Source organism: Malania oleifera, chromosome 2, assembly GCF_029873635.1.
Source record: "Malania oleifera isolate guangnan ecotype guangnan chromosome 2, ASM2987363v1, whole genome shotgun sequence".
In the NCBI taxonomy this organism is placed as follows: domain Eukaryota; kingdom Viridiplantae; phylum Streptophyta; class Magnoliopsida; order Santalales; family Ximeniaceae; genus Malania; species Malania oleifera.
Window position 1 is genome coordinate 50,686,667 of NC_080418.1, and position 15,654 is coordinate 50,702,320.

Here is a 15,654-nt window from a genome sequence, read left to right on the forward strand (position 1 = left end):
AATTATAGTTGCAGGGGAAGGCAACCCGGGGGTACATGTATTACAAAAAGAATAATAAAAAATAAATGTTGATGCCATGCCCTCCATTCCAGAGTTGCCACCTGGATCACCAAGTTCACCTATGCACAAAAAGGAAAAAGGCAGGGTGGTTAGCAATAGAATTGCCAAAATAAAAAAAATAGAAAAAGCAATAGGTGAAATAAAAATAGTTACAAAATCATTCTCTACCAGCGTAGGGAATAAGTTGGGGAAATTAGTTAATAGGAAAAGAATTCGTGCCAAATCCATCCCTCGGCCTCCTTATAAATAGGGAGGCTTACACTGTAGCTAGGGACAGAGAAGATAGCGTAGAGAAATACTGCAGAAGTTGAGAGAGAATAGAGAGAGGCAAAGAGGGGCAGGGCATTATAGAAAAGCTTTACCGAAATTGATAGCAGGGGACTAGAGTAGGACTAGAGTAGAGGAGCAGAAAGTAGAGGGCACACATAGGGCACGCCCCACATTCAGAGAACCTAAACAAGGGCTCAGTGACCTACCCAAACCAGACACCAATTCCAACACAGACAGACGCTTGGAAGAAGGAGGAGGATTGGACGAGAACAAGACTGTAGGTAATTCCCCTTTCTATTCCAATCTTGAATTGTTAAAATATATTGCTGAATGTAGGTACCCTCCCCCCTCTCAGGTTTCGAACCTGAGTTCAGACCAGAACACAAGACCCAAACCTGAACTCGGGTTCGGAATTAGATCACTCCCCAATCTCCTAGACTCGAACTGAGATTCGAATCCCCAGGACTCAGAACAGACCCTCAAAGACTGACCCCTTTTAACTTTAAACCTATCTCAGGCTTGTACCTACCTTTAAAATCACGCTAGGTACCCAAAGCCCACTTTTGAACTCACCCTGAGGCCCAACATCACTTTTAACTCCCAGCCCATCCTAACTTTTTAACATAAAAGAGATTTTTGAAAATTTTTCTCAATCCCATCCTCAATCACAAATTTCAAAGTCATAGAAAATTCAGTCATACTCAAATACATGCTTGGTAAGAGAATCCAACAACCCAAGATTTATACAATCACAAGTAAAGAAAAGAAAAAAAAAATCACGAGAAAAATAAACATAACCCATAATCAAGAAGATCAAATCACACCCCCAAACTTAAACTAAACAATGTCCTCATTGTAATTCAAAGGTGAGCAAGATTGAAGAAAAGAAAGGAGCTTCATAGTTTTCTTGGTGAATCAGTTAAAGAATTAAAATTTTTAGCTCTTTATTCATGCTATATAAACCTGCATAAAAAATCCAAATTATTCAAAAATGAATAAATAAATAAATAAAGTAATAAAAATAAAAGAATAAATGAAAGAAAATTCTTTGGGTTGCCTCCCATAAATGCTTGTTTTAACGTCTCCAGCCAGACTTTTCAATCTTCATCAATTAGGATCTCTAAGAGGAATAAATGCACAATTTCTCTCCACTTGTTCTCCATAATAGTGCTTCAATCTCTGACCATTAAGTCTGAATATATTCTCTGCCTTTTCCTTCAAGTCTATTGCTCCAAAAGGGAAAACTTCGCCAATTGTATAAGGACCTATCCATCTTGACCTTAACTTGCCTGGGAAGAGTTTTAATTTTGAGTTGAAGAGTACAACCTACTGTCTTGGAGCAAACTCATGCCTAAGAATATGTTTTTCATGCCACTTCTTTGTCCATTCTTCCTAGACTTTTGCATTTTCAAATGCATCATTCTAGAACTCATCCATCTCATTCAATTGAAGAGGTCACTTTTCCCTTCTTGCCTTCAAATCAAAATTGCGTTTCTTTATAGCCCAATAAGTTTTATGCTCCAACTCAACAGGGAGATGACACACTTTTCCAAACACTAATTGGTAAGGGGACATCCCGATATGTGTTTTAAAAGCAGTGCGGTATGCCCACAAAGCATCATCAAGCTTCTTTGTCCAATCCTTTCTATTGGAGTTGACTGTCTTCTCAATGATGTTCTTGATTTCTTGATTTGAAATTTCAGCTTGGCCATTCTTTTGAGGATGGTAGCCAAGTGCTATCTTATGCTTCACACCATATTTAGAAAGATGGTTGTTAACTAACTTGCTGCAAAAGTGGGTCCCTTCATCACTAATAATAGCTCGTGGAGTGCCAAATCTTGTGAATATATTCTTACGCAAAAATTTGAGCACTACCTTTGCATCATTTGTTGTTGCAACAATTGCTTCCACCCATTTTGATACATAATCAACTACTAACAAGATTTAAATATAGACAAAAGAAGGAGGGAAAGTATCGATAAAATATATTCCCGAAATGTCAAATAACTCAACCTCTAAGATATTTTTCAATGGTAGCTCCTGACATCTTAAAATATTTCCCATATGTTGGCACCGATCACAAGTTTTCACCAAAGTATAACTATCACGAAAAACAGAAAGCCAAAAGGAGTAACTTAGCTGTTGTTTGTGTTGCTCCAAAGTGTCCTCCATATGATGAGGAATGGCAATGATGAAGAATGACTTGCATCTCTTCTTTTGGCACACATCTTCGGATGATTTGATCAGGGCATCTTTTGAATAGCAAAGGCTCATCCCAAAGATAATATTTCATGTCATGCATAACTTCTTGCATTGATGGTAAGTGAGATCTGGTGGCAATACTTTGCAAGCTAAGTAGTTTACAATATCAGCATACCACGGAAGCTTGATTTCACATGCAAACAACTGCTCATCAAGGAATGCTTCTTGGATCATTGAATATGGTCTTACTTCCTCTTGCTCCAACCAAGAGAGATGATCAGCGACTATATTTTTGCTTCCGTTCTTATCGCGAACCTCCAATCAAATTCTTGAAGAAGCATGATCCAACGAATCAACCTATGCTTAGCATCCTTCTTGCCAAACAAATAGCGAAGTGCTGCATGATCAGTGAACTCTATCACCTTTGTACCAATGAGGTAAGACTGAAATTTGTCACAAGCATACTACAGCAAGCATCTCCTTCTCAACAGTTTGTCTCACCTTTGTCCTAGCACTGCTTCAATTGCAACGTCACTTGCATCACACGACTTCAAAAGGTTGACTCCAATTAGGTACAGTCATAACTGGTGCTGAAATCAGTTTCTCCTTGATTGCATTAAAGGCCTACAAAAAAACATCATTAAAGTTAAATGCATATTTTTTTTTTTCAAGAAGATTATATAAAGGTTTAGAGAGTTTAGAAAAATCCTTTATAAATCTTATGATTCCCTTCACATTCTTTGGGGGTGTTAGTTTTTCTATGGTTGCAATTTTAGCTCGCTCAACTTCAATTCCTTTAAATGACACTCTATGGCCAAGCACGATCCCTTCTTAAACCATAAAATGACACTTCTCCTAGTTTAGGACTAGATTTTTATCTTCACATGTCTACAAAACAAGAGCCAAGTTATGCAAACAATGATCAAAAGATGTACAAAAAACTTAAAAGTCATCTATGAAAATTTCCATTATCTCTTCCACCATATCAGAAAAGATAGCCATCATGCAAAGTTGAAATGTCCCTGGGGCATTGCACAATCTGAAGGGCATCCTCCGAAAAGCAGATGTTTTGTAGGGCATGTGAATGTAGTTTTCTCTTTATCTTTGGGGGCTATGGCAATCTAGCTATACCCCGAATAACCATCTAAGAAGAAATAATAGGAATATCCGACCAATCGATCCAACATTTGATCAATGAAGGGAAGTGGAAATGATCCTTCCTTGTGGCTTTATTCAACTTGCGGTAATCCATACATACACGCCACCCCGTGACTGCTCTTGTAGGAATAAACTCATTGTTGCCATTTTTCACCACCATCATTCCACCTTTCTTTGGCACAACCTGCACTGGACTTACCCATAAGCTGTTTGAAATAGCATAAATAATTCCAGCATTGAGGAGTTTCAAAATTTCAGCTCTCACAACTTCCTTCATTATTTGATTTAATCATTTTTGGTGCTTGATCGACGGTTTGTAAAGTTCCTCCATTAAAATCTCATGCATGAAAATTGAAGTACTTATACCTTTGATGTTAGAAATAGTCCATCCCAAGATTGTTCTATGCTCCCTTAACACACACATCAACTTTTCCTCTTCTTTGGATGTGAGTGATGCCACAATAATTCTGGAAAGGTGTTAACTATCCCCTAAGAATGCATAGTGAAGATGCTCAGGAAATTGCTTCAACTCTGGAGTTGTAGTTTGCTGCATCTTTTCTTTAGAAACTATAGAATCCATCTTTGCTACCATAGGTTCTATCCTCCCCACTTCATTGCTAAGTGTTGTAATCTGTTGCAAGGCTTCCAAGGAAAATACATAGTGGAGAAATTCCTCACTGACAAAAGGTAAATTAGATTCATAAATAGTAGAGTTATTACAATCATAAGCATGAGATGAAGCGGTGATACATCGTTCTAAGTGATTGGCAGGTACATCTTCTTGAAAGGCTTCTTTTACACATTGTTGAAAGACATCTACTCGAAAGCAAGTGCTCAGATCTTTTGGGAATCTTATGGCTTGGTAGATGTTGAACATGACCTTTTCCTGGTTTACTCTCAGTGTTAGCTCACCCTTTTGAACATCAATTAAAGCCCTTCCAGTGGCCAAGAATTAGTGGGACTTCTTAGTATTCCTCCATATCTAACACCAAACAATCAACAAGAAAAATGAAATTTGTCCACCTTTACCAATATGTCTTCTATGTTTCCATGTGGATACTTGATGGATTGGTCTGCTAGTTGCAAAGAAATGGTTGCTAGTTTCATCTCTCCAAATCCAAATTTCCTGCAAACAGAAAGTGACATAAGATTAATACTAGCTCCAAGATCACATAAAACTTTATCAAAAAATTAATTTCTAATAGTGCAAGGCAAAGTGAAACTCCTTGGATCTTTTAATTTTTGAGGTAATTTCTTTTGAAGAATGGCACTTCATTCATCAGTAAGCTTCATTGTTTCAAACTCCTCGAACCATCTTTTCTTGGAAATGATGTCCTTCAAGAATTTGACATAGTTTGGAATTTGTTCCAAGACATCTATGAAAGGAATGTTTATGTAAATTTTCTTTAAAATATCCAAAAAATTAGAAAATTGCTTATCTAATTTTTGTTTTTGAAAAAGTCGAGGATAAGGAAATGGAGTAGAGAGAATAGGAGGATTGTAGTCACTCGAATAATAATAGTATTTTAATAATAATGAGGGAGAGAAAATGGAAACAGAAACAAAAGCAGGTCGTAGACTTCTTCAACGAACGCGGAGTGTTCGTCGATGACATCACACTTTGAAGATAATAATAATAATAATAATAATAATAATAATAATAATAATAATAATAATAATAAAAAGAATTTCAGGAAATTGCCAGACTTCATCGATGAATACAGGGTTTTGTCGATGAAGGTCTTTAGGATCTCCTCGACAAGTTCCTGTTTCGTCGACGAGAAAGTACCAAGAGAAAGTTTGGGCTACTTTGAATTTCTTCAACGAAGGGTAAGGTTTGTCAACGAATTTATTAAAGGACTCGTTGATGGGGTGACGTGTCTCGTCGATGAATCTAGCCTTATAAATTGAGACAACTTAGATTTTTATCATAATTTCAGTGCTCTCTCTCTCTCTCTCTCTCCTCTCTCTCTCTCTCTCTCTCCATCTCTCTCTCTCTCTCTTACGGACCCTCTCCCTTCTCTATTTGATTTCGGTCCCACCAGTCGCCAGATCGACGATCCGAAGCCACCACGACGCTCCTGGTGAAGTTCTTTGCAAGTCTGTCGGAGCGGATCGTTGTTGAAACAAAGTTGGATTTCATCCCAAATTCAAAGTAAGACCTTTTAGTCCATTTTTGGCCTTATAACAGTTATAGGAAATGATGTAGGCAAAGAAATACTGATATTCTATTCTGGAAAATGTTATTTTCAGGGTGTTGTGTAGGAAGCCTTGCGGGTATTAGGCTAGTATACCATAGGGGCTTTTTAATAATCAAGTAAAGGAAATATGCTATGCTAGGAAATTTTAAAATATTATACAGTTTATTAAATTATGAATATTATGTATTAAAGTATGGTGTGGCTTGAGAATATGAATATAGTATAGGATATATTTTACGAATTTTAGTACCATGATTATACGAATCTCAGTACCACGATTATACGAATTCCAGTACTATGATTATGCTATTATTAGTGTTACGATTATACAGTTTTCAATATTATGATGTATGAATTACAGTTACAATTTATTCAGTATCATGGTTATTACAGTTATTTCAGAATCATGGTAAATCAGATAGTGGTGTATAGAGATATATTATATGGTATCAGACCTTGTTGGACTATGCAGTTACAGAGCACGGTACCGTTGCTACAGATATTTATGTTATGAGTGCAACCACCTATTTAGATAATACGTGGTAGTAGGTCGATCACCTAGGCCCTTGACGTGGATAGGCTCCCCATCAGATATGGGATAAGGTGGGCAGATCAGACAGATGGAGTATAGTGATTTATTCCTAGTTGGCCAGTTAGGGTAAATCCCGCCTATGGGTCGCACAACCCTATCATGAGGGGTTAAATTAGGACACACAGTTATCCATAGGGAAAGTTTTTAGTTATTATTATGTATGTATAGTTTTACAGAAATAGGGAACATACTTATGTATAATAGAAGTATTTTGAATAGTAACCTACAATACTATTATATTAAGCAAATGAACATACTTATTACTTATACTGTATTTACATATTTAGTTATACATGTTTATGTGGAAACGGATTTTCATAATATTGTAGTTCATTTGCCACACACTAGTAATAGCATATTTCGTCTTACTGAGCGTTGGCTCATCCTAGTGTTGAATCATTTTTCAGGTGATCCAGGTAGGCGAGCAGACTAGGCTAGCAGATAGAGGGGCTTCTGTAGTGCCCTGTCAGTGACGTGAGTATTGTGGAGGAGTTTTGTATATCCCAGTATAGTTGGGGATATTTTGGGAATAGTGATATGTGTATATTTTGGAAAACATGTTAGCACTTTAGTATTGTATTGTATATAATTATATGTGGTTATGTTTATTTGATTTTGCTTCTTGCTGTTTAGGTTAATGATTGTGTTTACCCCCACATGGTATCAGAGCATGTAAAATTTCATAGTATAAAAAGAAAAAAAAAACATGGAATTTAAGCAGGTCCTTATAGTTTGGTATTATAGCTTAGGTTACCAGGTTCTATAGACTTTAGAGTGCAGTAGAAGCAATACCAGAGTATAGGAAAAGGATTTGAGGTTTATTCGATTGTCTAGATACTGGATTTCCATGGTGGTTTATGTATTTTTCCTAGGGTGACGATTTCAGGAAAACCATAGTAAACTATTGCCGGGTCATGTATCTAGGTGACAGAACTGGATATTGGGTAAGGCCAGGGAAGGTAATTAATTTTGAATTGGTATAGGATAGGTCTGTATAGGGGATAAGTTGCTTATGTATGTTTCTTATTTTAAGGATGGACCTAGGAAGTAGTGGCATGAATGTTGAGGAGGATAGGCCAGGACCTTCCAGCATAGGTGGGGGAGATACAGATGCTGTACTGCGTAGCGTCACTCAGCAGGTGATGGCTGAGATGGCGACGAGCTCTGGGGAGCGTGGCTGTTCGATTGAGTAGTTTACGCGGATGAAGCCCCCATCCTTTGCTGGAGGAGATGATCCAATCGTAGATGAAAATTGGGTCTTGGATATTGAAGAAACATTGGAGGTGCTTCCATGTACGGATGAGAAGAAGGTAGCATTTGCAACATTGAAGTTGACAAGGGAGGCGAAGCACTGGTGGAGAGCAGTGTGTCTGATTGAGGAGCAGAGGCCGATCCCAGTTCCAGTGACGTGGGACTGATTCAAGGAGCTATTCTTTGAGCGGTATTTCCCTGCTATCGTTTGAAGTGCGAAGACAACAGAGTTTCTGCATTTGGTATAGGGGCAGATGACTGTATCCTAGTACGCGGCTCGATTTGTTGAGTTGTTGCGTTTTGTTCCACATTTAGCACCTGATGAAGAGAATAAGGCAAGAAAGTTTGAAGAAGGACTGAGGCAGAATCTGTTTGAGTAGGTGATTGGTTTTAGGGCTCAAACATTCACGGAGGTTGTAGATAAAGTTGCGATCATTGAGAGTGGTATTTAGAGGGGTGTAGCAGCTCAGAGTCAGAGGAAGAGGCCTGTGCCTCAGGGTTTTCAGGCTGGAACTAGTAGGGGTCCATAGAGAGGAGGTCGCGATAGGGGAGACCAGAGGTAGATGGTAGGACCTCGTGAGAACCAGGGTGTGCCGACTTACCCGGTGTGTCAGGCGTGAGGGAGACATCATCTGGGGGAGTTCCGGGTAGGCAGAGGTGTATGTTACCATTGTGGGAGACCCGGTCACATAGTACGTGAATGCCCAATTCAGTAGGACCAGGTCCCAGCTCCCAGGCCTTATTAGAGAGGACATCGGGCAGCTCGAGGAGGATACCAGGTGCCTTATGGTGGCCAGCAACGGAATGTGGCCCCAGAACGAGTATACGCTCTGACGTCGGGTGATGCAAAGGCTGCTACGGATATGGTGATAGGTACAACTACTGTTCTATCATATCCAGTCATTGTTCTTTTTGACTCGGGTGCTACTCATTCTTTCATTTCTGCATCTTATGTTAAATTATCTAAGAATGAGACCCAGTTATTAGATATAGCATTGTTGGTAGCTACACCATCAGGATCAGTGATCAGATGTCAGAGGGTACTTAGTGGTTGTCCGATAGAAATCCAAGGGAAAGTACTACCAGTAGATCTTATTGTGTTTGATATGTGTAGGTTTGATATAATACTGGGTAAGGACTAGTTGGCTACCAATCACGCCAGCATTGATTGTCATTAGAAAGAGGTAATTTTCATACCTCCTGGAGAGCAGGAATTCAGATTTATTGGTTGACGGGTACGTGCTCCAACGCAGTTGGTATCCGCCATGCAGGTGAGCAGATTACTCCTGGACGGTGGTTAGGGGTTTATAGCATTTGTGAAAGAAGCATCTAAAAATGAATTGAAGATTGAAAGCACCCCAGTGGTACGATAATTTCTAGATGTTTTTCTTGAGGAGTTACCCAGATTACCTCCTTTGTGCGAGGTAGATTTTCCTATATATTTACCTCCAGGGACTGCGCCGATCTCTAAGGTTCCCTACCGTATGGCTCTAGTTGAATTAGGAGAACTAAAGGAATAGTTGAAAGATTTTCTGAACAAGGGTTTATACGACCCAGTGTATCTCCATGGGGAGCTCCAGTGTTGTTCGTAAAGAAGATAGACGGGTCCATGAGGATGTGTATTGATTATAGGGAGATAAAAAAAGTTATTATTAAGAATAAATATCCTCTACCCCGTATAAACGATTTTTTTGATCAGCTCTAAGATACACAGTGGTATTCAAGATTGACCTCAGATTTGGGTATCATCAAGTGAGAGTAAAAGAAGAGGATGTCACGAAGACAACCTTTAGGACCAAGTACGGGCACTATGAATTCCTTGTTATGCCGTTTGGTCTGACGAATACCCCAACTGTGTTCATGGACTTGATGAACAGAGTTTTTCACTAGTATCTAGATCAGTTTGTAGTAGTTGTCAATGATGATATACTAGTGCACTCGAGGAGTTTTGAGGAGCATGAGGTGCATTTGAGGCAGGTGTTGCAGACTCTCAGGGAAGAGAAGTTTTATGCTACGTTTAGTAAGTGTGAGTTCTAGCTTGAGAATGTAGCATTTTTAGGCCATGTGATCTCAGGGGACTGTATTTCAGTGGATCTCAGCAAGATTGAGGTGGTGGTAAATTGGGCTAGGTCGAGAAATTTGCAGGAAGTCAGGAGCTTCTTAGGACTGGCAGGTTATTACCATCGTTTTGTTGAGGCGTTTTCAGCTTTATCAGGACCTCTCACACGATTGACTAGGAAAAACGCTAGATTTGTGTGGGATGAAGAATGTGAGCAGAGCTTCCAGAAATTAAAGCAACGACTCGTCACTGCACCAGTTTTGAAAATTCCATCGGGAGGTGATAGTTATGTTATTTACAGTGTCGCGTCTTTGAAAGGGCTCAGTTGTGTACTGATACAGCATGGTAGGGTGGTGGCGTATGCATCTAGACAGTTGAAAGAATGTGAAAAGAACTACCCTACTCATGATCTAGAACTAGCTGTGATTGTACATGCGCTGAAGATCTAGAGACATTATTTGTATGATGAGAGGTGTGAGATATTCTTAGATCACAAGAGCCTAAAGTATTTCTTTACACAGAAAGAGTTGAATATGCGGCAGAGGAGGTGGTTGGAACTCATTAAGGATTATGATTGTACCATCAGTTACCACCCAGGTAAAGCAAATGTGGTGGCTGATGCTCGAAGCCATAAATCAGGAGACACAACACAGTTAGCAGCGATAGTTCAACATCCGATTTATATGGACTTAAAAAGACTCGGTGTGGAATTAGTGGAGGAAGATCCTCAGGTGCTTATTGCCAGTTTGGTTGTACAACCTACATTGTATAAAAAGATTAAAGCTGCTTAGAGAGATGATCCAGAGTTAGTGGAGATGATAGCTAGAGTACAGGATGGTTAGGGGGAAGAATTCAGAATTTCTGATGATGGGGTTTTGAGGTTTCTCACCAGATTGTGTGTGCCTACAGATGACAGCATCAGGAGGACGATTTTAGAGGAGGCACACAGATCTTTATACACTGTTCATCATGGACAGTACAAAAATGTATAGGGATCTGCAAGAGTATTTCTGGTGGAGTGGTATGAAGAGGGAGATAGTAGAGTTTGTGCAGTAGCGTTTGACGTGCTAGTAGGTTAAGGTTGAGCACTAGAGATCGGTTCGTCAGTTGCAGCCACTTTTCATTCTTGAGTGGAAGTGGGACCACGTATCCATGGATTTTGTTACTGGGCTGCCGCCAGCGTCGCATGGTTAGAATGCTATTTGGGTGGTAGTTGATAGATTAATGAAGACAACGCACTTTCTGCCTATTAAGGTTAGCTACCCTATGAACAGGTTAGTAGATATTTATATACAGGAGATTGTTTGACCCCATGGAGTGCCGGTATCCATAGTCTCGGACCGTGATCCACGTTTTACATTACGGTTCTAGAGGAGTTTATAGGAGGCGTTGGGGACTCAGCTAGCATTTAGCATAGCTTTCCACCCTTAGACTGATGGTCAGACTGATAGAACAATCCAGATATTAGAGGATACGCTTCATGCTTGTGTGCTAGACTTTGGAGGTAGTTGGATTCAGTTCTTGCCGCTAGTTGAATTTGCTTATAATAATAGTTATCAGACTAGCATCAGCATGGCACCCTACGAGAAATTATATGGTAGGAGATGCCGATCTCCTCTTTTCTAGGATGAAGCAGGTGAAGGGCGAGTTTTAGGTCCAGAGATAATTCAGCAGGCGTGTGATAAAGTTCGACTTATTCAAGATAGGATCAATGCAGCACAGAGTTGGTAGAAAAGCTACACGGATACTTGCCGCCAAAAACTGGAATTTGAAGTAGGTGATCATGTATTTCTGAGAATAACTCCACTGAAGGGGATCTTGAGATTTGGGAAGAAGGGTAAGTTGAGCCCTAGGTTCATTGGCCCATTTGAGATACTTGAGAAGATTGGGTCAGTAGCCTACCGGCTAGCTTTACCGCCATCTTTATTTCGAGTTCATGACGTATTTCATGTTTCCATGTTAAGAAAATACGTCCCAGACCCTTCCCATATCATCAGCCATGTAGAACTAGAAGTCAGTGAGGCTTTAGCATATGAAGAAGCTCCAGTACAAATTTTAGATAGAAAAGAACAAGAATTGCACAACAAGAAAATACCACTCGTAAAAGTTCTATGGAGAAACCACGCGATTGAAGAAGCCTCATGGGAGCTTGAAGATGAAATCGGATGGAAATATCCCCATTTATTTGATGAATTATAGTATTGATGTATATGCTAAGATAGTAATTTTATTCTGTTGAGTTCAGTGTAATTGTAATGTAGAGTGTAGGTTAGGTAGTATTTTGGTTTTGGGGGAAATTTTCTTTTATGGTTGTAAAATCCCAGAACTACCCATGTAACCACGGTATTCCTCCGCCATAAGTGAGGGCAGGTAATAAAATAAGTAGACAATTTTCTTTTAAGGGATGAGAAATTATATGAACAGTAAACTTTGAGGACGAAATTTTTATAAGGAGGGAAGAATGTAGTGACCCGAATAATAATAGTATTTTAATAATAATGAGGGAGAGAAAATGGAAACAGAAACAGAAGGAGGCTGTAGACTTCATCGACGAACGTAGAGTGTTCGTCGATGACATCGCACTTTGGAGATAATAATAATAATAATAATAATAATAATAATAATAATAATAATAATAATAGTAATAATAATAATAATAATAATAGTAATAATAATAATAATAATAATAATAATAATAATAATAATAATAAATTTTAGGAAATTGCCAGACTTCGTCGATGAATACAGGGTTTCGTTGATGAAGGTCTTTAGGATCTCCTCAACGAGTTCTCGTTTCGTCGACGAGAAAATACCAAGAGAAGGTTTGGACTACTTTGAATTTCTTCGATGAAGGGTAAGGTTCGTCAACGAATTTACTGAAGGACTCGTCGACGAGGTGACTTGTCTCATCGACGAATCTGGCCTTATAAATAAGGAAAACTAAAATTTTTATCATAACTTCAGTGCTTTCTCTCTCTCCTACGGACCCTCTCTCTTCTCTCTTCGATTTCGGCCCCACCAGTCACCAGATCGACTATTTGAAGCTACCACAATGCTCCTGCCGAAGTTCTCTGCAAGTCTGCCGGAGTGGATCGTTGGTGAAACGAAGTTAGATTTCATCCCAAATTCAGGGTAAGATCTTTTAGTCCATTTTTGACCTTATGAAAGTTATAGGAAATGATGTAGGCGAAGAAATACTGATATTCTATTCTGGAAAATGTTATTTTCAGGGTGTTGTCTAGGAAGCCCTGCGGGTATTAGGCCAGTATACCATAGGGGCTTTTTAGTAATCAGATAAGGGAAATATGCTATGCTAGGAAAATTTAAAATATTATACAATTTATTAAATTATGAATATTATGTATTAAAGTATGGTGTGACTTGAGAATATGAATATAGTATAGGATATATTTTACGAATTTTAGTACCATGATTATACGAATCTTAGTACCGCGATTATAAGAATTCCAATACTATGATTATGCAGTTATCAGTGTTACAATTTTACAGTTTTCAATATTATGATGTATGAATTACAGTTACAGTTTATTCAGTATCATGGTTATTACAGTTATTTCAGAATCATGGTAAATCAGATAGTGTTATATGAAGATATATTATATGGTATCAAACCCTGTTGGACTATGCAGTTATAGAGCACGGTACCATTGCTACAGATATTTATGTTATGAGTGCAACCACCTATTTAGATAATACGTGGTAGTAGGTTGATCACCTAGGCCCTTGACCTGGATAGGCTCCCCATCAGATATGGGATGAGGTGGGCAGATCAGACCGATGGAGTATAGTGATTTATTCCTGGTTGGCCAGCTAGGGTAAATCCCACCTATGGGCCACACAACCTTATCATGAGGGGTTAAATCAGGACATATAGTTATCCACAGGGAAAGTTTTTAGTTACTATTACGTATGTACAGATTTACAGAAACAGGGAACATACTTATGTATAATATAAGTATTTTGAATAGTAACCTACAATACTGTTATGTTAAGTAACATGGAAAGTGGGTGAATTTTATTACTTATGATGTATTTACATATTCAGTTATACATGTTTATATAGAAACATATTTTTATAATATTGTAGTTCATTTGCCACACACTAGTAATAGCATATTTCGTCTTACTAAGCGTTGGCTCATCCTAGTGTTGAATCATTTTTCAGGTGATCCAGGTAAGTGAGCAAACCAGGCTCGCAGATAGAGGGGCTTCAGTAGTGCCTTGTTAGTGACGTGAGTATTGTGGAGGATTTTTGTATATCCCAGCATAGTTGGGGATATTTTGGGAATAGTGATATGTGTATATTTTGAAAAAAATGTTAACACTTTGGTATTGTATTGTATATAATAATATGTGGTTATGTTTATTTGATTCTACTTCTTGCTGCTTAGGTTAATGATTGGGCTTACCCCCACATGATATCAGAGCATGTAAAATGTCATAATTTAAAAAAAAAAAATGCATGGAATTTAAACAGGTCGTTACAAGGATTTTTAGGAAATGAAATTGCTAGAGGCGTGTTTGTCTCTCTTAGTGTATCATCCACAATCTTCCTCCTCTTCCACTTTATTCTTGCTTTTGCCATTATTTTTAGCTGTAGGTGTGGACATAGTTTCCTTTGATGGTGATCTATTAATTTCTCTTCCACTCCTAAGTGTGATGACCTTGCATTGTTCCTTTTGATTCACTTCTATGTTGCTAGGACAAGTTCCTCTTTGCTGAGCATTTATGGTCACGCCCAGTTGCCCAATTTGCATTTCAAGATTCTTCATAGTGGCTCCCATATTGCTACAATGAGTCTCAATATTATCTAGCTATGCATTAGTATTTTTAAACCTTGCTTTTGTCTCCTCAACAAATGATACCATGGCATCCTCAAGTGACATCTTCTTCTCGTTTTCTTGACTATCAAGTCCTGGAGGAGGTTGCAGCACATTCTTTGATTTCAAAGCCCTGGATTGTAATATTCTCGAATAAGATTACCAAGATAGTTGTAGCTTTGATTGTTGATGTATTGAACCTGTTCTTGACTAACTTCATTTCTCAGATCTGTCCTACTTGTACCTACCACGTATTCTACACTTTGTGGTATCCTTTGGGTGGTCAAAGCTAAAATCTAATGGGATAGAGAAGTAACTTGAGCTGAAAGGGCAGCAAACAATTCCAAATCATGAATCCCAGCAACTTTCTTAGCCATAGTTCTTTCCGTTGGCCATTGATAGTTATTTGAGGCCATTTCTTTGAAAATAGAAGTAGCACCCTTAACTATCTTTGGCATCAAAGTTCCCCTAGACGCAGCGTCAACTAAAGTCCAGGTTTACCCATTTAACCCACTATAGAACATCTAAATTTGCAACCAATCCGGCAATCCATGTTATGGGCAGCTTCGAATCAAATTTTATACCTTTCCCATGCTTCATAGAGTGATTCAAAATCATTTTGCTTGAATTGACCAATCACACTCCTGAGTTGGGCTGTTTTTTGCAGGTGGAAGAACTTAGCCAGAAACTTTTCTACCATGTCTTTCCAACTAGTGATATTTCCCGGTTGTAGAGATTGTAACCAACCTCTTGCCTTGTCCCTCAAAGAAAAAGGAAAAAAATCTCGGTCTAATGGTGTCTTCCGTAACTCCATTGTTTTTTACAGTGTCGCAAATCTCCATAAAAATCACCAAATGAATAATGGGATCATCAAGTGGCAATCCACTAGATTGGGCTTGTTGCACCATGCTGATCAAGGTGGGTTTGAGCTCAAAGTTACTGGCACTAATGGCCTGGCATCTAATACCCGAGTAGTAGTCATTTATAACTGGTCGTACATAATCCTTCAAGACGCATGGC

At 38.6% G+C, this 15,654-nt stretch overlaps 1 protein-coding gene and 1 non-coding gene across 2 annotated transcripts; one reads left to right on the top strand and one right to left on the bottom strand.

Moving 5' to 3' along the window:
• Window positions 1–1,785: 1,785 nt before the first annotated feature.
• Window positions 1,786–3,967, bottom strand: LOC131148185 (uncharacterized). The gene is made up of 5 exons (XM_058097913.1): window positions 3,791–3,967; window positions 3,079–3,156; window positions 2,848–2,975; window positions 2,376–2,431; window positions 1,786–2,261 (listed from the first exon to the last, which is right to left on the bottom strand). Exons 1-5 carry the CDS (start codon window positions 3,965–3,967, stop codon window positions 1,786–1,788), a joined length of 915 nt encoding a protein of 304 aa, XP_057953896.1.
• Window positions 3,968–15,180: 11,213 nt separating this feature from the next.
• LOC131150003 (small nucleolar RNA R71) lies at window positions 15,181–15,286 on the top strand. The gene has a single exon (XR_009135390.1). It is a non-coding gene; the product is annotated as a small nucleolar RNA R71 (small nucleolar RNA).
• The last annotated feature ends 368 nt before the right edge of the window (window positions 15,287–15,654 follow it).